This window comes from Pimephales promelas, chromosome 13 (genome assembly GCF_988280905.1).
Source record: "Pimephales promelas chromosome 13, fPimPro1.hap1.1, whole genome shotgun sequence".
In the NCBI taxonomy this organism is placed as follows: domain Eukaryota; kingdom Metazoa; phylum Chordata; class Actinopteri; order Cypriniformes; family Leuciscidae; genus Pimephales; species Pimephales promelas.
The window spans coordinates 9,544,887-9,569,743 of NC_142781.1; the positions used below are offsets into that span (position 1 = coordinate 9,544,887).

The 24,857-nt window shown below is 38.2% G+C and overlaps 1 protein-coding gene across 24 annotated transcripts in view; it reads right to left on the reverse strand.

The window, feature by feature from the left end:
• nrxn3b (neurexin 3b) overlaps window positions 1-24,857 on the reverse strand; it is a 431,860-nt gene that overhangs the window by 298,127 nt on the left and 108,876 nt on the right. For all 24 annotated transcript variants that reach the window (XR_016145978.1, XR_016145977.1, XM_089118444.1 and 21 more), the window contains 2 exons: window positions 6,761-7,199; window positions 3,238-3,621 (listed from right to left, as the gene is read on the reverse strand). Coding sequence is in view for 22 of the 24 variants with exons in the window: in XM_089118444.1 (XP_088974570.1) it covers window positions 3,238-3,621; window positions 6,761-7,199 (823 nt within the window). In the remaining 2 variants the exon portion in view is untranslated. The remainder of the gene's footprint in view (window positions 1-3,237; window positions 3,622-6,760; window positions 7,200-24,857) is intronic.

Sequence of the window (24,857 nt, forward strand, 5' to 3'; positions counted from 1 at the left end):
CTTAACCCTCATTTGTTCTAAAAATGAGTCATACTTGCAAGCAAGGTTTATGAATAACAGGTGTTTTGGGCTGTCTGACTGGGCTTAAATAAATAAAAATAATAATAGAGTGCCGACGTTACGACATCACTCTGTAGGCCAAAACGCGGAAGTGAGTTAGCATTTTAGCACTACCGGTTCCCTCGCTCTAAAGCCTATGGGATTTTTGAATGGGTTTTTGCTAAATCACCTGAAATAAGGTCTGTGGTGAACAAAGCCTCTAAATATTTTCACGTTTTGATCTATGACATAGAACACACAGTTATAACCTGCTTGTGGTTTTTTAAACTTTATTGTGTCTGATTGTGTTTTTAAAATCTTTATATAGGCTTCAAAATGTATAAATTTTGGATTAACTTGTAAAGATTATCTTGATAGACAAAACGTGTAAGGGTCACAACTCTTTGTTAAACACAGATCTTATTTTTTTTGCGATTTTCCAAAAGTCTATGGGGAAAATGCATTGCTTTTCGACCGAGGGAACCTATGCGCCGCTAGCATCCGAGTTGTCCTACAAAGTGACGTCATCACTTCGGCACTCTATAAAGGAGAGGTTGGGCTGCAGTCTTAAAAACAAAATGTCTCCTAAAGGCATTTGTGCTCTTATGTCACCCTTAACATTGTATTAAAGACAAAACCATTTTAGAGATTTGTTTCATCCAATTTTTACTGATTGCATGAATTTAATTCCTTTCAAATAAACAGAGGTTTCATATTTTCTTTTTCTTATGTCTGCAAAGGTTCTGTCAACTATAATATACGAACAACCCATTGCATCATGTGATGTTATTTTAGACTCTCATTTATTTAAATATTTTTTAACATTAACCTATTGTCAATGAGTGTAATTTGTTGGGAAAATTGTTATGGTTTGCAATATTTCTGATTCCAATGCAACTGTATATTCAAATCTTGATTCTTGATTTTGGTTGGCTAGACAAAGCCTGACATTGAAATTGATTCAAATGTCAACTATGTTACACTGTAGAGCCAACTCCTGAAAAACATATTTGTTATGACCCTACTGTGTGTCTGTGTCCACAGATGATAATGAATTGTTTGTCATAGTTTTTTTTTTTTTATGTGCCAGAGGAGACTGACTGAGCATCAACATGAGCTAACAATGTGTGCAATAGTTAATATGTCCAGTTAACTATGATACATGTGAATTAATATTATTATTTTACATTTTAAATAACTAGAATGCTGCTTCTGTACATGTTTTATGCACACAGGTTGGATTTTGCATAAAATCTCTTTGGTTTAAATTACCAAAATGATCTTTAAGGCAGATTTCTGAATTTTCTGAATTTAAAAAGTGCACAACCAGTGTACACTCAATGGCTAAAGAATCTCTGTAATGCACTATGAGGGTTACACTGTGTCTCGCCAGAAGATGGCATTCAAAGAGCAATCATACAGGTGTACATTAAGTTCCTTTGTCTTTTTTTTTTTTAATTAAATTGTTTAATTATGGTTTACACAAGCATAATACAAATGCACACTGTCCGTTTTTTTGGTTTTATTCACTCCCTTACAAAAAAAAAGTGCTATTACTGTAGTATACAAATTTAAAAGGGGTGATTGATTGCGATTTCACTTTTTTTCCCCATTTTAAATAGTGTGTAATCTTGGTGCATGACCAGTATCTGCAAAGTTGCTGCGCTGAAAGTTCAACATAAGCAGAGATATCGTCTTTTAAAAATCAGGAAGTTTAATGCCTACAAAAACGACTTAAATGGGACAACAACGAGATACTTCTTTTATTCGTAACTAACCCATAAATTTACATCAACCCTCTCTCCGGAATATACAAAAAAATGGGGCATTGCCATATTTCTGCGACTTTGTCGAAAAGGAAGAGTTAAAATTACAATCGCAATTTAGCTCTCTGTGCTGCGCATTTACAGATGACAGCCTAAATTTGTAATTATGTACTAATTTTGTAAATGTATTTTCGATCTATACTTTATGACGTTATTTTTCGATTTGATCAAGAGCGTAATGCCAACGCTGTTTGTTTATAGTGCTATTTTGTGTGTATAAGACAAACGTCTATAAAGTTTAAAAAATATGTAATCGCAACAGCAAACTTCAGCTGCTGTTATCAGTGTACAGTATGGGTTTAGCACAGTTGCCACGTTCACCTAAAGAAAACGATACACTGAGTAAACTAGGTTTTGTGAATAGATAAACGGGTGTCATTATATTGATAAAACAATAACTTTAAATGTATTAATAATAATAAAAAAAGTACCATTTAGAAAAGTTTTGTAAGAGCCGTGTTTGGGGAGGTTCTGCTTGACTCTCGTCCTCGCCGCTTTCTGGGCCTGATTCGGGGTCAAACTTATTTCCGGACAACGTGCACTACGCAGATTAGCCAATTACAACACACCGGCCCAAACTAACCAATCTGAGCCTACTGTCTTTTTCTGAGGGAGTGGTTTCATAGAATCAGATCATAGAATCAAGTCAACCGGCCTTCAAATGACTGAGAAAACGGCTTACAATAAAGGTGAAATTTATGAAAAAATAAGGCAAAAAAAACACACACACACAAAAAAAAAAAAAACTCCAAGTGCTCAAGTGTCTGAATTTGTTCCCTCGTTTCCATTCACTCTTTCAAGTGGACTATATTAGTGGACTAACGTATGAAATAGCGAATGAGGGTATAGGGGGCGTGTGTTCATTTGCTGCTAAATAGACATCTGCTAACAAATGTTCACATGTAAACGTTAATTTAGCAACAGTAAGATAGTTTGTGCTTGGACATTCTGATACTGCTGCATCAATGACCACCTTGTGCCAGTTCCAAATTCACAATTTAATGGATCATTTCCATCGAGTCTCATTAATGGATAATACATATTTTATGCCTTCAGATATTTTAATGATTAAATAACATAATATGCATCTGAATTATTTTATTAATCATTTTAGCATATGCTGCTTCATGAACAGTCACACTCAGATCTAGACAGGTGGAGCTGGAGGAGGTGGAGGGTTTCAGAGGAGTATTAATTGTGTGCTGCAGGATCAGCTTACAGGGAACAATGAATCAGACTATTTAAATTGTGTTGCCTTACTCTTAGTCTCAGCCTCTGAAGGTGAGCCCATGGGCCGCCTACAGCCAAATGGCAGGCAAGAAGTCAGGCAACTCAAGACTGCCCTGCTCTCGAACAATGGCATATGACTCACCTCTCTCACAGGTTCGCTCCCAGTATCCCGTCCCCGTGCAGTCACAGATGAAGCGATTCCAGCCCTCTTTGCAGATGCCGTTGTTTTTGCAGGGGTTGCTGTCGCACTGTTTGCCTGTAACTTTGCTGCAGGATGACTTGATCCCGACTCCATTCTGGGCCTCGGCGATCTGACGGATGTCTTTACTGCGTCCATCTATGAAGAGATCACGGATGCAGCCTACAAAGCCATAGTTCAGCATGGCGGTCCACAGTTCGGTGGGGAGAATCAGGCCAGCGCGGTTGTCCGGGAGTCCTCCGAGATATAGGTCACCCTCGAGGTCCAGAATCTCATTCTCTCCGCTGGCGGTGAATGGAGTCCGACGGCTGTTCACAGAGATGATACCTGTTCAAAACAAAAACAGGCTTTCAAGTTTGACAAAATAAGCTCAGCCAAAAGAAGCCTGGCTTTCAAATACACTCACCTAAAGGATTATTAAGAAACACCATACTAATATTGTGTTTGACTCCCTTTCGCCTTCAGAATTGCCTTAATTCTACCTGGCAATGATTCAACAAGGTGCTGAAAGCATTCTTTAGAAATGTTGGCCCATATTGATAGGATAGCATCTTGCAGTTGATGGAGATTTGTGGGATGCACATCCAGGGCATGAAGATCCCATTCCACCACATCACAAAGATGCTCTATTGGGTTGAGATCTGGTGATTGTTTAGTACAGTGAATTCACTGTCATGTTCAAGAAACCAATTTGAAATAATTCGAGCTTGATGACATGGTGCATTATCCTGCTGGAAGTAGCCATCAGAGGATGGGGACATGGTGGCCATAAAGGGATGGACATGGTCAGAAACAATGCTCAGGTAGGCACTAAGGGGCCTAAAGTGTGCCAAGAAAACATCCCCCACACCATTACAACACCACCACCAGCCTGCAGAGTGGTAACAATGGATGATGGATCCATGTTCTCATTCTGTTTACATCAAATTCTGACTCTACCACCTGAATGTGTCAACAGAAATCGAGACTCATCAGACCAGGCAACATTTTTCCAGTCTTCAACTGTCCAATTTTGGTGAGCTCTTGCAAATTGTAGCCTCTTTTTCCTATTTGTAGTGGAGATGAGTGGTACCCAGTGGAGTCTTCTGCTATTGTAGCCAATCCACCTCAAGGTTGTGCGTGTTATGGCTTTACAAATGCTTTGCTGCATACCTCAGTTGTAACGAGTGGCTATTTTAGTCAAAGTTGCTCTTCTATCAGCTTGAATCAGTCGGAACATTCTTTTCTGACCTCTAGAATTATTGCCTTTTCACACCAATCTTTGTAAACCCTAGAAATGGTTGTGCGTGAAAATCCCAGTAACTGAGCAGATCGGCCCGTCTGGCACCAACAAACATGCCACGCTCAAAATTGCTTAAATCCCCTTTCTTTCCCATTCTGAAATTCAGTTTGGAGTTAGATAATTGCATTAATGAGAAATTGAACAGGTGTTCCTAATAATCCTTTAGGTGAGTGTATATGTATGATGATACAGCGGAGACATTTTGTGCACATTATAAAAGTGTACATTTGACCACAGAATGCTGATCCATATAAAATCAAGCATTCCAGAGAAGTGTAATACAGATATAGATAGATACGTACATTTGTGTGTGTGTGTGTGTGTGTGTGTGTGTGTGTGTGTGTGTGTGTGTGTGTGTGTGTGTGAGTTAAAGTATTCTGACACAATTATGCACTAAAGGATACAGGCAGGCAGGCAGGAGGTTCAGAATAGAAACATCAATATAGTCCAGTGTGGAGGCAGTGGCAGATTGAGGGGGCATTCTGAGTTCTTCCACTGAACTGTATTGTCAAAGTATTCTTGGTCTTTCAACACCCACATGTCTATATATCTGTCTCAGCCCTACGTTGCTGAGAAATACAAGTTTCTAGGGATTTCCATGACTGCTACTAATCAGAAAAGGAGCCAAATTGCCATCTTTGAATACACTAGGGCCTGGGAAGAAAAGTGATTCAAGTGCAGAGTCTAAAATATTATATCATCATTCTACAACATAACTTTTAGATGATCTAAAAGTTTCAGAACCTGAAAGCATCCTGTTCATTTCCAGGTTTAAATGAAAGAAAAATCAGATTTCCAGTGTTGTCTCAGACTTTTAGACTACCGAGTATAACATGACCAGAGGCAAAAAAAAAAAAAAAAAAAAAAATGAGAGCCACCCTCTAGTGTCCGTTATCCAATATGAAGTTTGTGACAAAATAATAACAATTCTGCACTGTAATATTCCACTGAACAGATTCTGCTCTGCTCAAGAAGTAATAATAAAAACATCCACACATTTATGCTGCTAGATGACTTTTTATTGAAGTCTTTGAGAGGACACATTTTCATCTGCTGTGAAAAGGATTTGGAATCAACCCAAATTACAGCTCTTAGTTTTATACAGAGAAGTTTAGAATTAAGATACAATTTAGAATAGATTCTTTTTTGGATGAAAGTGCTACATAAGTTACACTCTTTTTACAGTTACAACTTTTTAAAGAGATACCCCACCCAAAAAAATGAAAATTCTGTCATCATTTGCTCACCCTCAAATTGTTTCAAACCTGTATGAGTTTATTTCTTCTGCTGAACACAATGGAAGATATTTTGAAGAACGACTGGAACCAAACAGTTGTTTGGTATCATTGACTTACATAGTAGGGGAAAAATACTATGGAAGTCAATGGTGTCAAAGTTCCAATCATTCTTCAAAATATCTTCCTTTCTGTTCAGCAGAATAAATAAACTCAACCAGGTTTGAAACAACAGAATATTCATTTTTGGGTGGAGTATCCATTTAAGCTCCAAAATCAAGCAAAAAATATTGTCAATGTCTAAAGGATGTGAGAAAAAAAGCCTCTTGTTTAGTTTACACCACATCCCCTTATAGCTTCATCTTGGGGTTTGTGCTGTAGGCGCTGGAAGAGAGATCCAGTTGTATGCTGTTGTTTTCATAGACTGTTGTTTTAAAATAATGCTTGTTTTTTTTTGTTTGTTTTTTGAGATAAAGTTGGGATAACTCGTAACTATTTTTTTTTTCTTTTTATCAACTAGTTAATCTGCATTTAAGTGTTATTTCATGTGTTTTTCAGAGAAATATATGCTAGTGTTTAATGTTCAGTTTCTCAAATGCTTTTGCATTTTGTGGTTTCTGTGTCATACTAACCAGCAATCGTGCATGAAACTTAAATTTGTTAAGTTGCTGCAACAAAACTTGTTTTGTTCTTATTGTATCGACCTAAACTAACTGTGTGGAAAAGTTTTCCTTAGTTTAATTAAATTCTTTGAACAAATTTTTTTCTGAGTGTAGGCGTAACACAGGAAAAAAAATAATTATTGTTTTTAGAAAACAATAACAGAATGATAATCCAAATGAATAATTAAAACAATATTTTAGTAAGCAAATTCATTAACCCGATTTCTTTACTTTTTAACCCTTTATTTTTAAGATTTTTAAGTTCTGGAAAAAATGAATCAACTCACCTGATCTTCCATCTCTCTGAATGTCCACGTGGTGCCAGACTCCGTCATTGACCTTACTCTGTGTGGCTTTGACTTTAATAGTTCCTGATCCCATGTCCAGCAGAAGATAAAGATTTCCATCTAGAAGTTCCACTGCGAAGAAGTCCACTTTGTTGCTCCTCTGGCTACGAGGATCCTTCTTGTCCTGGGGTTTACCTTGCGTAAAGAGGATTAGTCCATTGGGCTCTGAGCTGCGAAAGTCAAAGGAAATAGAGCCCACACGCTTGGTGTTCCACTTGGGCAAGCCGAGGAAGGATTCGGGCGTCTCAAAGGAGATGGGATCTAAGGTGGGGACATTCTCACATTTAAACACCACATCTCCTTGAAGTTTCATCTTGGGGTCTGCAATGCGGGCCAGACGAGAGAGTTCCAGTCGTATGTCGTTGTTTTTGTAAACCACCTAGAATTGAAGAAAAACGTTATTGGCAAATGCGATTTGATCTTGAACAACCTGAAAACTAGAGCAGTATTTAGAGTAGTGTTTACTTTAAAGAAAGATACACATTTATCAAGCTAAATATTTAAAAGGTTGTATTTTGTTTTCTGGATGTCATATGTTAGTGAAATATGTTCATAGTTAATATGATGAAACATACCTACTGTTACTCTGATAGGACAACTGTATGCAATGAAGTAGTAATTATTCCTTAAGACACCAGTTGGCCGGAAGTCATTGGATTTTGTTTTTGCTTCCCCCCCCCCCACCCCCCCCCCCCAAAGTTAGCTCACTAGAGAAAATAGCTTAGCATGAATAATTTTTTATTTAATTTTATTTTTTGCTGATTGTTTTGATTTTGTTTCTAATACAATGCATTTTATGCAATATGCAAATAAGACATAAGGAGCCACTGATATGAAATGTAAATAATTATCCAAGCTTATCAAAAGAAATATATATATATATATATATATATATATATATACTATAATAAATAAATAAATAAATAAATAAATTATTTAAGAACTTAAGACTGCAATTTTTTGGAATAATATTTATTTATGTTAATTGAGAATGTTGGTAAAAACAACATCATTTGTAATATTGTAAATGTTTATGTAAAATGCTTAGTATCAATAACAAATGAATAGAATATATTCTAAGTCCTGTTTTTAAATTATAGTATATGCCCCCTACCTATTGGTAAAAATAACACAGCTATTGAAGAGCAAAATCCCCCAATACACTAGAATAAATTAAAATACATTCAAAGGATGTGCTGTGATAGTGTGCCTATTTACCAAGGCAAAGACTCATATATAGAGTCAGATATGCATTATAGCCAAATACAACACAATATAAACCGAGAAGAACTGTAAATTGAAATTCACTCAAGCGGAAAATTAAAAGGCTTTTTCCTTCTTTTCCTCCTTAAAGAAAGAGCTCTTACTGCTATATAGGACACTATGTGCACAGCAAACAGCAGTTCTGTTAGAGAACACAGCTGTCAGCAAACAGATTTTTGAAGCTCCAGGATTACAGATAATCCTGGAAGATTTGACAGTAAATCAACACAGGTGCCCTGCGTAACTAACTACAGTGACTCAGAGAGAGAGAGAGAGAGAGAGAGAGAGAGAGAGAGAGAGAGAGAGAGAGAGAGAGAGAGAGAGAGAGAGAGAGAGAGAGAGAGAGAGAGAGAGAGAGAGAGAGAGAGAGAGAGAGAGAGAGAGAGAGAGAGAGAGAGAGAGAGAGAGAGAGAGAGAGAGAGAGAGAGAGAGAGAGAGAGAGAGAGAGAGAGAGAGAGAGAGAGAGAGAGAGAGAGAGATTCTCTACCTCTTATCTGGCACCAGCACGGCTTCAATTATCATACGCTTCCTAATCATCTGTGTTGCAGAGATGTGCCAATAGAGCAAGAGGTTTCCATGAAGTAAACAATTCTATTGATTTTCCCAAATGAGAGTTTTTTCCGTGTTAATATGCAGTATATAGTACCTTTCAGGGCAAGACCCTACAATGAGCTCCAAGATTATGGCAAAATAAAGCTTATTGCCAAAGCACTTGTCTAGCCTAACTTCATGTCTCAATAGAAAATATATCAACAAAAAAATTGGCCAAGACATTGCACTGGGGTTACTTTCAGAAACGAAATGGCAACTTTGCATGGTATGTGTGCTCTTAATAAAGCCCATCTATAAAGGCCAGACTAACACCCTGACACCACAATTCCAATTTTAAACCACTACAGTAATGCTACAATGTAGGGGACAAAATCTCTTCTTTCTACGGTCCCTGGTGATCCAAAAAAACGAAACAGAAAACGTTTCCTCAGCGCTTCTGTTACTTTCCTCCAATCAAATTTTCCTGCCCTGGAATGTAGTTATGCCTCGGGTTATGATTCCAGTGGCCATTACCTCTAGCCGATCGATGGCAGTATAATGGAAAATAATGTGTAGAGAAATGGTGTGGGTAGGGTAGTCCACAGACTCAGATACATTATCTAAAGCTACACCTTTGCTTTATCACCTTATCTTGGGGCCATCCTCTGTCCCCAGAGTGCCATTTATAATCAAAGCTGGCCTTTACGACTCTATAGGCTCTCTGTCTTGACTCTCTCCCTCCGTGAGCAGGGGCTGCAGAGTATCGATCAGGATCTGGGAGTGGTGAGTAGACCCAAATCTATCTGGGCTGAGTGTCTTAGCATGTTACAGGGCATCTGGCTGCTGTATCAGGCCTGATATTATTGAGAAGTGGTACAAGTAGAAACACGGGTGACTGACACGTGGAGAGACAGGTTTAATGGAGAAAATCAATATTTCAGAGGATAAAAAAATGAGTTGTTACAAAGTAACAACTGACTACATTTTAGAATACAATAAACTAAATTGCATAAACAATTCTTATTGTTAACTAATCCTATGCTTTTAATCAGCACATCACAGATCTTAGTGAGGAAAAATCAATTATTGAGCAAGCAAAAAATAAGTGATCTCCTTGACTTATAATAATTATTCACAATTTTAGCTGTCAGATTGGATATTTTGCCTTTGTTTGATTATGTCACATCTGCAAATAAAAAGTAGAATGTCTAGTTATTACAGAGCATGCATGGAGCATCGGAGCCATAAATAATGAACATTAGCATAATGGATCAATCAAAAAGGAAACCATCTTAGGATCTGATGGCATAACAAAGAAACCTTGTTCAGAGAAGTCAAGGAAGTGACAGGCAAAGCCCGTTATACAACTGGACTGTCTTTTCAAAGATGGTGTCAACTCTGAGACTTCAATGATTTAAAAACAACCCAGAGATTGCTCTTTTCTTCTTCAACAAGTAATAAATCTAGCAATCGTTATGTCAAATGTCAGTGTCGCCTAACTTTTAGTAATGAATTAAAATGAGTCAAAACAACAGGCGAAGACAAAAATTATAATGGAAGTCAATGGAAACCGAAACTGCCACAAAATATCACCTTTTGTGTTTTGCAGGAGAAAGAAAGTCGCACAGGTTTGGAATGAACTAAGGTAAGTGACTGATAACAAAATGTATATTTTTTTGGGAGGCCCATTATTCTACCCCAAGAATGACACACTTTTAAACACTGATCTAACTCTAGAATACCAAACTCCACACCACAACTATTACAATATCTTTGGAATCACTTTGAGAGAATTTTTAGTTTTAAAACATTTGTAGTCAATCAAAATCCTTGCTATTTTAAAGTGTGCACTCCAATTATGTTCACAGAACATGAATGAAGCAAGTCGGAATAAAGAGACTGTTGTTATCAGTGATAATATAGTGATCATTATCATTCTTGGTATGACTGACACTTTAATCATGAGTTATGTGCGTTCACATAATGTAAAACTCATTCATTTGTATTCATCTGTAAGCGTAGAATGGTTTAGGCTGTTAGGAGGATGCTGTTTAAAACTCACATATCGCTCAAACTAAGATTCATTTGACCAAAGTTATTTTTTTTATAATGATTTTTCTAGTCACAATAGTTCTGTGGATGCTTTATTATGTACAAAAACTTGATTTGGAGGTCAAACCTGAAATCATTTTTTTTCTTCTGTGCTTCATGTAGACATGTGCCGGTATTCGTTAATGCGATAAATCGCGGTAATGAATATGCACGATATTGTTATCGAGGGCTCTTCAAAATACCGTGAAAAATAATAGATTCGAATTTAGACTTTTAGAGCGTGCATTAGCTGCTTATTTTCCATCAACCGCTCAAACACTGCGTGCTGCGCAAAACACGCGCGCACTCTGATGTAAACAATCCCCACATGTATAAGCACTGTGTGCATGCGGCAGTGCGCACTAGTCTAATGTAAACAATCCTCACATGATGTAGAAGCATGGCGGAACGCTCCCGACGATTTATCCCCGCAGGGCTGCCAACTCTCACAGATTCAGCTTGAGACTCAAGCTTGATACTTTCAGACAGGACGCGGAATACGCTCGCGACACGCAGGAATGTTTTGTTGCTCCGCCGACCTCGACCACGCCGTGGTTAAAGTTCAAAATAGTTAAACTTCTTATTTTAAAATGGCAAATCGCGTTGTATCTGAAGGGCAACGTTGAACCAAGCGGCCAGCGTCGCGCATTCTGCGTCCTGTCTGAAAGGCGCTTAACGCATTTGACACTTTTCACATGCTCTCCCACAGAGAAAAATCACAGAGCAAAGAGGACACTGACACCGACAGACTAGACAGAGCAGGTTACTTTTGATATGAAAGTTGTTATTGATAAATCAGCTCTTAGGTTCTGATCACAGATCGTTGCTCCTCAGTTCAAGTAAACCGATCATGTTACTTTAGTTTTTATTTAAAGATACAGTACAACTTACCAAAAGGTAAGGTATATTTACATAATAACGATCAATCGGCGTTTTCAAACACAGAAAGAGGTCAGTAACACTGCAGGAGAACTGTTGTCACAAAACGTTACATTTACCTCAGGAAAGCCATTTAATGACCAGCACATTAGTTGACTAGGAAAAAATAGCAAGGAGTATTTTGCTAAATATTATATTTAATTTCTCTCTGTATGTTTACAGCATTATGTGAGAGATTTTTTTTCTTAAAAAAAACATTAACAGACTGGGGCCTACCTAATATTTATCCAAATGAGTCAATATTGAATTAAGACTGAAATCAAATACAAGAATTTAATTGAATAATACAAACCGTAACCTACCAGTCATTGTACCATGTAAACATTGTAACATGTTGTCACTAAACTTTAAACAATTTGGTTTAGTTACCATATGTTTTGAAAATCACAATTATACATTGTGATGCTAGTTGAGGTTTTTTTAGAGACCCACAATGAATCTGTTTTTCTTGAGCATTAAAATATAATTTCATTAAAATATCGTGATAATACCGTATACCGTGATACAAGCTCAATCAATTAACCGCAGCATGAAAATTTGATACCGGCACATGCCTAGATTGAATTTCATATATGCATTATGAGATAGTACACAATGCTATTGCCTCTAGAGAAACACTAAAATTATCTGCACAAAAACAAACATAATATTTGGTATCATGGTAGAGTTTGTTCATCTCCTGCTGTCAAATGTGCAGACAACATCAGCAGCCACAAGCTCATCACTGAAACTCGAGCTAATAATCATCACCCTAGACGTCCTGTTCTCCTGTCACATGACCACTGAGGCCACACAAAGGCCATGAGTGCATCTCGCTCAGGGGAGAAACAACAAATATGAAACTGTGCTTTCGTTAGCATCCATCTAAAATTTACCCTGCATGCACCAGGAGGGCGAGATTACAATAGCTCTTTATTTTGTGTGGCCTGAATTTTGTGCAGATTTTTATGTAATCCTGGCTTTTGTGGATATTATAAGGAAGTTCATATGAAGTTCTGGGTGGTTGCTTACTAGCCCATGTCAATAGAGACATATCTAAGTCTCGATGGATATGAATTATCCAACAATATTACTGTTTTACCTATTTTATCTGATAATCTTGGTAATCACCTTTCCTAGTAACAAGCTATGCGGTTTCAAAAATAAATAAATAAATAAATAAAAAAGTGCCAATATGCCTTAAAATCAGATGTTTGTTTGTTTTTGTGGTATGTCAAATAAACTCATTCCTAAGCAACCTATAAAAACTAAATGAAAAGGTCACTTTCAAGTAACTCAAATAAAACCAGAATGAGATACAAAGTGGACACGACTGAATACAGAAGTCATGCATAAGACTTTATGTAAATAACCTTTGTTATGTTATGATTGGCTGGGGCTTCTAAACGTAATTTAGAAAAATCAACAGACTGTACACAAGGTTATAAACACCAGAAAGAACAATGCGAACGTTAACGTGTATATAGTACAAACACAACAGTGTGGGATGTGTTATGAAACATTGACAATGCTAATGAACTGAAATGAATCAACATTGAAAATTGACTTAATAGAGCTACTTATAATAACTGAACTTGTTAGATAATTGTTAGAACTTCTTCTGTAGAGCTGCATTACATTTTTTTTTGCTTGTTTTTTCTTTGTAATATTGATACTCGAACTAAATTATGACTTATTCATGAATAATATTCATTATTAATTAATAATGACTATATTATGTAGATCTGCTTTAAAGCTGAAAATTCAGTTTTGTAACAGAATAATTTGTCAGCTTTGACAGTGGGGATTGGGGATTGTTAAAATGAACGTAGTTTTCAGTCTTATAGACCTTATATAGCCCCGCCCCTTTTCAGCACTGCGCTCATTGTCTTTTGACTTCCAGTCTGTATTTTCACAGCGATCTTGCATAGGTATGAATGAACTGCTCGTAAAAAAAACGACATTGAAAAAAAAAATCAACCAAAAATTGGTCGACATTTGCGCTTTACAATGCTCATGATAAACATTACAATGTTCATGATAACTTTTGTTAACTCTGCAATAAGTAAATTCGCTTCACCAGCTAATTACTCCTCGACAACGATGCCATAGAAATATACAGAGTGACCGCAAAAACGGAAGTTCAAAGACAATATTCTAAAGATGACGGCGCCCACATTTCTCTGGTGCATAAGGTCTATACAACTCTTAAATTGTGCACAATTTTATAAGCACCTGGCATAATAATATGTGTATGTGTGTGTGTGGGTGTGTGTGTGTATTCATTGCATTCTTTCTAGTGTGACGTACCTGAATGAAAGGCTCATTATTATGCAGCTCTTTGTCTTCTCAGATGAGAACTACCTAATTATGCATGAGGGGGTTGGGTCGTTCAATGTTTTTCACAATTTAAAACAATCTATTGTTTTATGTGAATGATTAGGAGGATGATTTTCAGATCATTTTGAGTAAAAACTCTAGGCGACATCATCTATAAGTCAAAAGTCTTAAGGACAGATTTTTAGTATGTGCTTTGTGGCCTTATTTTAGAAACTTTCATTTTTAGTTTTCAAAAACCATGCATAAACAATATTCTCTCAAATTTACAAACATCTACATACATGTTGCTCACATATTATGGTAGCCCTGTTTGTGCTAAATGGCGTGTAATTTAAACTGTGTCATTAATATGTTTACAAGCAACTGAAAAAAGCACAAATGTCAGGGCATCTCCAAACATCTCAAGGACCCCAAATGCACCTTAGTCCCCAGAAGATTGACTAAGTTTACATGGACAGCTTTTGGTTCAATCGGTATGAAATCAATCCGATTGGTAAACACGGTTTGATGTGCGTGTTTATGTCACAGGATTCAAATCTGAATAGATTTTTTTTGACATTCGCTCACTGCACGAATATACTGCCGCTGTTTGCACATAACTTTTCTCCTCTATTGGTTCTTTATTTGCTTTAAACAGCAGACTTAATATTTATTTTTCTCTGGTCATGATTTGGAGACAATGAGCATATGAACCGTTTTGCTGTGCTGCTTATATTTATCACACAGTAAAACCCAGCACCCAGCAGCCGTTTGTGGATGAGAGGCTCAAACAAGGACTGGTGGGGCGTTGTCCTGCTTCACTTCACAGACGCTGAGTGAAAGAAGAATTTTAGAATAACCGGACACTCATTTAGAGTGTGTCATACGCTCGTTTTGTGCGTCATACGTCATTACTCTATTTCAACGAATAAACCAACTCTTTCAATCCGATTAAAATTCCAAACGGATCGAGCTCAATCAGATCGATTACGGTGTTTACATGAAAGTTTTTTAGTCCAATTGATATAATCGTCAATCCGATTATAAGGGTCCATGTAGACACAGCTACTGTTGTTAGTGCCAGACGTGCTGGTGTGAGTTTTTCAGAAACTGCTGATCTACTTGGATTTTCATGCACAACCATCTCTAGGGTTTACAGAGAAAAAGTGCAAAAAAGAGAAAATATTCTGTGTGCATCAGTTCTGTGGGTGAAAATATCTTGTTGATGCCAGAGGTCAGAGGAGAATGGCCAGATTGGTTTGAGCTGAAAGGCAACAGTAACAACTCAAACATTACAATCGAAGTCTGCAGATGCAGGAGACCAGAGCTGAATGAGTTTGGAAAAAAATCTAATTGTGATTTTTTTGTAATCAATATCGTGATTGTGATTATTTTAAGCTATTTATCTTAAATATTTAGAGACCCTTATGATCCAATACGATTATTTATCTACATTTTATTCTTTTTTAATTAATCTTATTAATAAAACTTAATAATTTTTGTGTAATTACATATGCATTTATAAGTACATTTAAAAAATAATTATATAAATAAAACAATGTTAAGAAGCCTTATATAAACTAATATAGCTTAAAAAACATAAAAGCTAGTAAATAAAGAGGAACAAAGAACATATTACATGCAATAAACAACGTGTGTGTTCAATATTTAAGAGTATGTCTGAACATTTCCTTTCAAGAGCTGTGAGTGATTTTTCTCTTTCTCGTCTTTATTGTTGTTTTATTATTAATGATGACATCATAGGCAGCGGGAGATCTAATTAGCTGCATTCACACTATGTACAGATCTCTTGTAAAATATAAGATGTGGTTTGTCCAGTCTATTTACATTTACATTTATGCATTTGGCAGGCACTTTTATCCAAAGTGACTTGCATTGCATTTCAAGGTACTCAATTACACTCTTATCAGTTCTTCTCTTACCCATGACCTTGGTGTTGCAAGCGCCAACACTATAGATATTACTCATTGTTATTTGGTACATCTGCATCGAGACACAACTGCACCTCAGACAGCAGGAGTTCAAGCACATCTGCATCGAGACACAACTGCACTTCAGACAGCAGGAACTCAAGCACATCTGCATCGAGACACAACTGCACCTCAGACAGCAGGAGTTCAAGCACATCTGCATTGAGACACAATTGCACCTCAGAACAGCAAGAGTTCAAGCACATCTGTATCGAGACACAACTGCACCTCAGACAGCAGGAGTTCAAGCACATCTGTATCAAGACACAACTGCACCTCAGACAACAGGAGTTCAAGCACATCTGCACCGAGACACAACTGCACCTCAGACAGCAGGAGTTCAAGCACATCTGTATCGAGACACAACTGCACCTCAGACAGCAGGAGTTCAAGCACATCTGAACTGATACACAACTGCACCTCAGACAGCAGGAGTTCAAGCACATCTGCACCGAGACACAACTGCACCTCAGAACAGCAGGAGTTCAATCACATCTGTATCGAGACACAACTGCACCTCAGAACAGCAGGAGTTCAAGCACATCTGCATCGAGACACAACTGCACCTCAGACAGCAGGAGTTCGAGCACATCTGCATCGAGACACAACTGCACCTCAGACAGCAGGAGTTCAAGCACATCTGTATCGAGACACAACTGCACCTCAGACAGCAGGAGTTCAAGCACATCTGTATTGAGTCAAAACTGCACCTCAGACAGAAGGAGTTCAAGCACATCTGCATTGAGACACAACTGCACCTCAGACAGCAGGAGTTCAAGCACATCTGCATTGAGACACAACTGCACCTCAGTTCAGCAAGAGTTCAAGCACATCTGCATCAAGACACAACTGCACCTCAGACAGCAGGAGTTCAAGCACATCTGTATAGAGACACAACTGCTCCTCAGACAGCAGGAGTTCAAGCACATCTGTATCGAGACACAACTGCACCTCAGACAGCAGGAGTTCAAGCACATCTGCATTGAGACACAACTGCACCTCAGACAGCAGGAGTTCAAGCACATCTGTATCGAGACACAACTGCACCTCAGACAGCAGGAGTTCAAGCACATCTGCATCGAGACACAACTGCACCTCAGTTCAGCAAGAGTTCAAGCACATCTGTATCGAGACAAAACTGCAACTCAGACAGAAGGAGTTCAAACACATCTGCATCAAGACACAACTGCTCCTCAGACAGCAGGAGTTCATGCACATCTGTATCGAGACACAACTGCACCTCAGACAGCAGGAGTTCAAGCACATCTGCATTGAGACACAATTGCACCTCAGAACAGCAGGAGTTCAAGCACATCTGTATCGAGACACAACTGCACCTCAGACAGCAGGAGTTCAAGCACATCTGTATCAAGACACAACTGCACCTCAGACAACAGGAGTTCAAGCACATCTGCACCGAGACACAACTGCACCTCAGACAGCAGGAGTTCAAGCACATCTGAACTGATACACAACTGCACCTCAGACAGCAGGAGTTCAAGCACATCTGCACCGAGACACAACTGCACCTCAGAACAGCAGGAGTTCAATCACATCTGTATCGAGACACAACTGCACCTCAGAACAGCAGGAGTTCAAGCACATCTGCATCGAGACACAACTGCACCTCAGACAGCAGGAGTTCGAGCACATCTGCATCGAGACACAACTGCACCTCAGACAGCAGGAGTTCAAGCACATCTGTATCGAGACACAACTGCACCTCAGAAGAGCAGGAGTTCAAGCACATCTGCATTGAGACACAACTGCACCTCAGTTCAGCAAGAGTTCAAGCACATCTGCATTGAGACAAAACTGCACCTCAGACAGCAGGAGTTCAAGCACATCTGTATCGAGACACAACTGCACCTCAGAACAGCAGGAGTTCAATCACATCTGCACCGAGACACAACTGCACCTCAGAACAGCAGGAGATCAATCACATCTGTATCGAGACACAACTGCACCTCAGAACAGCAGGAGTTCAAGCACATCTGCATCGAGACACAACTGCACCTCAGACAGCAGGAGTTCAATCACATCTGCATCGAGACACAACTGCACCTCAGACAGCAGGAGTTCAAGCACATCTGCATCGAGACACAACTGCACCTCAGACAGCAGGAGTTCAATCACATCTGCATCGAGTCACAACTGCACCTCAGTTCAGCAAGAGTTCAAGCACATCTGTATTGAGACACAACTGCACCTCAGTTCAGCAGGAGTTCGAGCACATCTGTATCGAGACACAACTGCACCTCAGACAGCAGGAGTTGAAGCACATTTTCATCGAGACACAACTGCACCTCAGACAGCAGGAGTTCAAGCACATCTGCATTGAGACACAACTGCACCTCAGACAGCAGGAGTTCAAGCAGATCTGCATCGAGTCACAACTGCACATCAGACAGCAAGAGTTCAAGCACATCTGCATCGAGACAAAACTGCACCTCAGACAGCAGGAGTTCAAGCACATCTGCATCGAGACACAACTGCACCTCAGACAGCAGGAGTTCAAGCACATCTGTATCGAGACACAACTGCACCTCAGACAGCAGGAGTTCAAGCACATCTGCATCGAGACAAAACTGCACCTCAGACAGCAGGAGTTCAAGCACATCTGCATCAAGACAAAACAGCACCTCAGACAGCAGGAGTTCAAGCACATCTGTATCGAGACACAATTGCACCTCAGACAGCAGGAGTTCAAGCACATCTGTATAGAGACACAACTGCACCTCAGACAGCAGGAGTTCAAGCACATCTGCATCGAGACAAAACTGCACCTCAGACAGCAGGAGTTCAAGCACATCTGCATCAAGACAAGGGTTGGGTATCGGTTGGCTTTTATCCGATACCAGTACCTACTCGGTATTTTTTAAACAGTTCCGGTGCCTAAACGGTTCTTGAAACGGTACTTAAGAAAATGAAACCGAACACACTTTGTCAAAAAAATAATAATACCCCTTTATTTACAGGGCCAAACTGGACACAATATTAACTTACAATATAAATACAAGTAACATATGGTAATAATAAATAAACCAATATAAAATAAAAGTTCATATTTACATAATATCAAATAAAACAATATTATTTTAAACAATGTAATTATACTGGAGATTAATAGATATTACTACCAGGCAGGGTAATATAATATCGACATGGCTACAGGTTTCCATGTTTTGTCTGCTTTAAATGGTTAGTTCACCCAAAAATAAAAATTAAGTCATTAATTACTCACCCCCATGCTGTACCAACCCCGTAAGACCTTCGTTCATCTTCAGAACACAAATAAAGATATTTTTGATTGAATCTGAGAGCTAGATCAGTCCTAGATAGACTGCCTAAGGGACTGGCTCTTGACGGCCCATAAAGTCATTAAAGAAAAGGTTTAAATATTCCATGTGCCTACAGTGGCTCAATTATAAGTTTATCAAGCGACGAGAATACTTTTTGTGCGAAAAAAACATAAATAACGACGTTATTCCACTATTCTATTACTTCCTTATGGGCGCATGCGCGAGAACTGAGACGAGGACATTCTCATTCGTCTACTTCTTGTTACCGGCTGCTCACCGCTTAGGAGTTTTACCGCCACCTACCGTATAAAATGATGATCCATATATAAGGCGCTTCGGATTATAAGGAACACTGTCGTTTTTTGAGAAGATTAAAGGCTTTTAAGTGCACCTTATAGTGCGGAAAATACGCAAATTGAAAAGCGTATGCACAGCGCGCATCTTCCTCTGCTTGTAAACAGAAAGTTTTGCGCTTCCAGTTATATCAGCACATCATCTTATACGGTAGGGGGCGGTAAACCTCCTAAGCGGTGAGGAGCCGGTAACAAGAAGTTAACGAATGAGAACGTCCTCGTCTCAGTTCTCGCGCATGCGCCCATAAGGAAGTAATGGAATAGTGGAATAAAGTCGTTATTTATGTTTTTTTCGCACAAAAAGTATTCTCGTCGCTTGATAAACTTATAATTGAGCCGCTGTAGGCACATGGAATATTTAAACCTTTTCTTTAATGACTTTATGGGCCGTCAAGAGCCAGTCCCTTAGGCAGTCCATGTAGGACTGATCTAGCTCTCAGATTCAATCAAAAATATCTTTATTTGTGTTCTGAAGATGAACGAAGGTCTTACGGGGTTGGTACAGCATGGGGGTGAGTAATTAATGACTTAATTTCATTTTTGGGTGAACTAACCCTTTAACTAGTCATGCAGGCTAAGTTATCTTGTAATTTACTAGTTAAGCTCTAAGCCAGTTTGATATTTCGTTCCCACTGCGTCTTAGACGCAGCCGACAACCTTCTTTTTTCGGCAGAGAACTCTGAGGAGCAGATGATGCGCGCGCTAATATAATATGACGACGTGAGCGTCAACGCGGCGCGAATGGTGATTCTTCTATATCCATAGACAATCGTTATTCTGATGCGTAATTTTACACGATATGCAGCCAAACATTTCACGTGTGTTTAATCTCCTCGCTATCAGCAGACGTTCCGGGAGTCTCCCGCATATTGATAACGATGATTGCAAATCAGTTCAAATCTCGAGCAAGAGCGCGCGTGCAAGACAGATCAGACAGTGCTTCAATAAACCGTATAGTGCGCGCACGTCGGAGAGGGAGACAGCGAGAGACTGCGTGTGTGCGCCTCATGCCACAGACTCAGGCATGGAAATCAGGCACCGAAATGTTCATTCTAATTCGGTCTGGTTACTACCGTTTACGTCAGAACCGGTTCCCTATTGGCACCGAGTTTCGGTACCCAACCCTAATCGAGACACAACTGCACCTCAGACAGCAGGAGATCAAGCACATCTGTATCAAGACACAACTGAGGAATGTTTTACAGCACCTTGTTAAATCTGTGCCACTAAGAATGAAAGCAGTTCTGAAGGCAAAATGGGGTTCAACCCGTCCGGTACCAGCAAGTTTTACCTAATAAAGTTGCCAGTAAATGTACGATCCTATTAAGATCCTAAAAGAAATGGTTACTAAACAAACAAGATACGGTTCTATAGCTGAGATGTTTCTGTATTATGGGCATTGCAGAAAAATCACAGAATGTTTTGTGGTACATTTGACATTCAGCCAAAAAGTTTAGACCCTTCATCAACGTTGTCATAAAATGGAGCATGTAAATGAGGGACAATCTCTATCTCAGAGGACGCTTTGCTACACTCGCCCTAGCTTTAACTGAAATAAAGTGCCTGCCCTTTTTAGTACTCCTTGGGTAATTCTAACTCTGCAAGTCTTTCATCACTGTTGGCACAGACTGTATCTCAGAATGTGGCAGGGACAGGCACACGGGCATCTACAGCTACGCAACTGATATTAATAGCTGGACTGGGGATAAAGAGTGTGTGTGTGTGTGAGAGAGAGAGAGAGAGAGAGACAGAGCGAGCGCAGAGGAGAAACCAGTGGCGGATTAAACAGCAGAGACAAGGTGACCTTTCATTATGATGGTTATTATAGACCACCCGTGTGTGTCGGGTACTGCAGCTCAGTGATGTCTGTTTGTGTGTGTCTCTACATAAGTGTGTGCATTTTTATTTTCTGGCAACTTCTAATGGAATCTACTTTTGGAGGTGGAAAACTCCATGAACGCAGCCATGAATGACCCTTTAGAAGAGGGAGGGTGTTTACTGCATGAAACAGCTATTTGGCCCTGATGACTGCAGTCATTTCTACAGTCTCTGTTTCATAATTACATCTAATGATGGAGCCAACGTGAAAGTCAGTAAATGAAAACAGCCACTGGCAATAGCAACAACAACAAAAAAAGACACCACAGTACATACAGAACATGAGTCTATATACAGCATCAAACAATGCCATAAAACATGCACATCCAAACTAAAGAGAATCAGTCTTTGTAGTAAATCAATTGGAATATAGATATATAATATATAATTGATATATTTATAAATCTAATCCCAAAGTCTTTTCCTATATTATATTAAAATAACTTTGAGTGAAATAAATCTAATTATAAATATATAATAACCAAATTAAGACATATCAGTGAATGAATTTAAAAGACTTTGTGATGATGTGACAACTATAAGCAGTGGTTAAAGTGGGATTTGTCAGGTGGGGGAACCTTTTGGGGGGAACCTGGTGGGGGAACCCAATACTTTTTGGGTGTCGCTGTGACACCAAGTAGCCTGTCACTTATTTACTTGATATTTTTTAGGTTTAATTTGGCCCATCTACACTGATTTAATGACAATACTATGTTAAAATTGCTTAACACTGGGACAAAAAGTGGGGTTCGGGGCCTCCCCCGAGAAAATTTTGATTTCTCTGACCTTGACCTTATGCACAGCCGCACTACTTCCTGAACTTAAGCCAGGTCCTTGTTTCCTGTCTGCCATTATTGGCCGAACTTGATTAATTCAGGTGTGTCTGATTATTGTTGCCATGACTACTGAGGTCAGGCACACCTGGATTATTCAATTTGGCCAATAATGGCAGACAGGAAACAAGAGCTGGCTTAGGTTCAGGAAGTAGTGCAGCTGTGCATAAAGTCCATTTAAGACTTTTGAAGGCCAAAAAAAGAGGATAATAAATAGCTTTAAAACCATGTCAGTGGTCACGCATCAAAGCATTCTCAGGTATAGACCATTTTGCAAGATGTAAACAACACTGGTCCAGAAACACTTCCTGTTTCAGTTTGTAACTGTTTTCTTTATTTCACATGTAAAGAAAACATCTTAAAGATGTTTGTTTAACTTTTTGATTAAGTTTTACATGTTCTGTTGGTTGTATTTTATCCCAGCTTTTATGTAGTGTTAAAAACTGAAACAGGAAGTGCTTATAGACCAGTGTTGTTTACATCTTGCAAAATGGTCTTACGCAGGTGATTTTTGAATATTAATGAATGAATATTAATGTAGATATACAATGGTTTGTTAAAACTAATCCTGCTATTGATCTTTGTAGGAACCTAGAACAGTGGCTATAGGGAAAACAAATGTCAGGCGAAATATTTCGGACCTAAAACTAACTTTACCGTGCTCAACCACCGCGAGTGCATTTCAAGCATTTGTAAAGCCTTGTGTATAGCCTACACTCGAGCGTCCACACGAGCGCGAGGCTCCGTGCGCACCTCTCCAAACGGACGAGGCGTTTATACTTTATATAGTTTATACTTTATACGTTTATACTTTATACAGTTTATGCTTGATGTGTTTATCGCTCACGTTCAGCGGGGAGGAAGGAAAGTTGGTCCATATCGGGAGAAGCAAGATTCGTTGAGATTAATAATCTATTTATTTATTAATTTATCTGAGGTGCCGGAACGCAGTTTCGGACCTTTTTGGCCCACTTTAACCCCTGACTATAAGGTTGTTACCAATCAAATTAAATAATTTACTCTGAATAATTACAACTAGGGCTGTCAAACGATTAATCGCATCCAAAATAAAAGTTTGTGTTTACATAATATATGTGGGTGCACTGTGTATATATATATATATATATATATATATATATATATATATATATATATGTAAATATATATATATATATATATATACATATATATATATATATATATATATATATATATATGTAAATATATAAATACACACACATGCATGTGCAGTATATTTAAGAAAAAATATTATTTATATATACAATATTTATAAATACAATAAATATATAATATAAATATATATATATATTATATATATATGAAGAGTTCAGATGCAAAAGCCTCTAAATGCCATTTGAAATTTTCTTCTTTAATGATGATTTTTATCAAACTTGTATATTTAAGTTCAGTAATTTCACTTAAATATCAATTAATAGGTAATTATCATTGCCATTTAAGTGAAATCACTGAACTTAAATATACAAGCTTGATAAAAATGATCATTCTAGAAGAAAATTTCAAATGGCACTTAGAGGCTTTTGCATCTGAACTCTTCATATATATATATATATATATATATAAATTATATATAAATCTATATACAGTATACACATGAAACTATTTCTTAAATATATACAAGCATGTATGTGTATTTAGATAAATAAAATAATTATACAAAGTGCACGCACATATATTATGTAAACACAAACTTTTATTTTGGATGCGATTAATCGCGATTAAACGTTTGACAGCCCTAATTACAACTGAATTAAATACTGCTATTATGAGTTTTTTTTTTTTTTTTAATGTATATATTTTTTATATACAAATAAGAAATCTTGGGGGTAGGGGGGTATATACTTTTAAACATGAAACTAAACCGCCAGTCGATGGCGGCAAGTAAATGTCTCAATGAGTGAGTCATTGAGTCATTCATTCAAATGATTCAATCAAACGGCTGATTCATTCAAGAATGAGGCAGTTGTTTAAAAAATGGGTCACTGAATCTTTGACTATTGACCGTTTTGATAAAAACACTGAATCATTAAATAATGAAATGAGATGCACAATGGCTCTGCTTTGATCATTGTTTGGAACTATTTCCGCTGCTGAAATATAACAAAAACAGTCAATATTACATCTAAAATGTAAGTGTCTTAATATTAACTACTTCTTTATTGAACTGTCATATGAAATCAGTGTCACATTTACAGTCGTGATGGTTTTCAGGAATACAGCACACTTGGTTGTGTGATGTTGCTCACCCGTAGCCTGACTGCGTCAGACTTTGCATTTCCGCTCTATTTCAATTCGCTTCTGTACTCACTCTGAGACATCGACATGTCCCTCAGTTTTCCTCCGGCCTGAAACCAGCCGGCCAATCAACGAACAGAGGGCGGGCTGAGAGCCGTGATGTAGACGTTAAGCACAGAGTTTGAGATTGTATTTTAGGTTAGGGAAATCAAAAAGGACCGCAAATATGGAGACACAGGATACAATTCGCTCTGTTGTGGAGAATATTCCCGGCATTTGCAAAC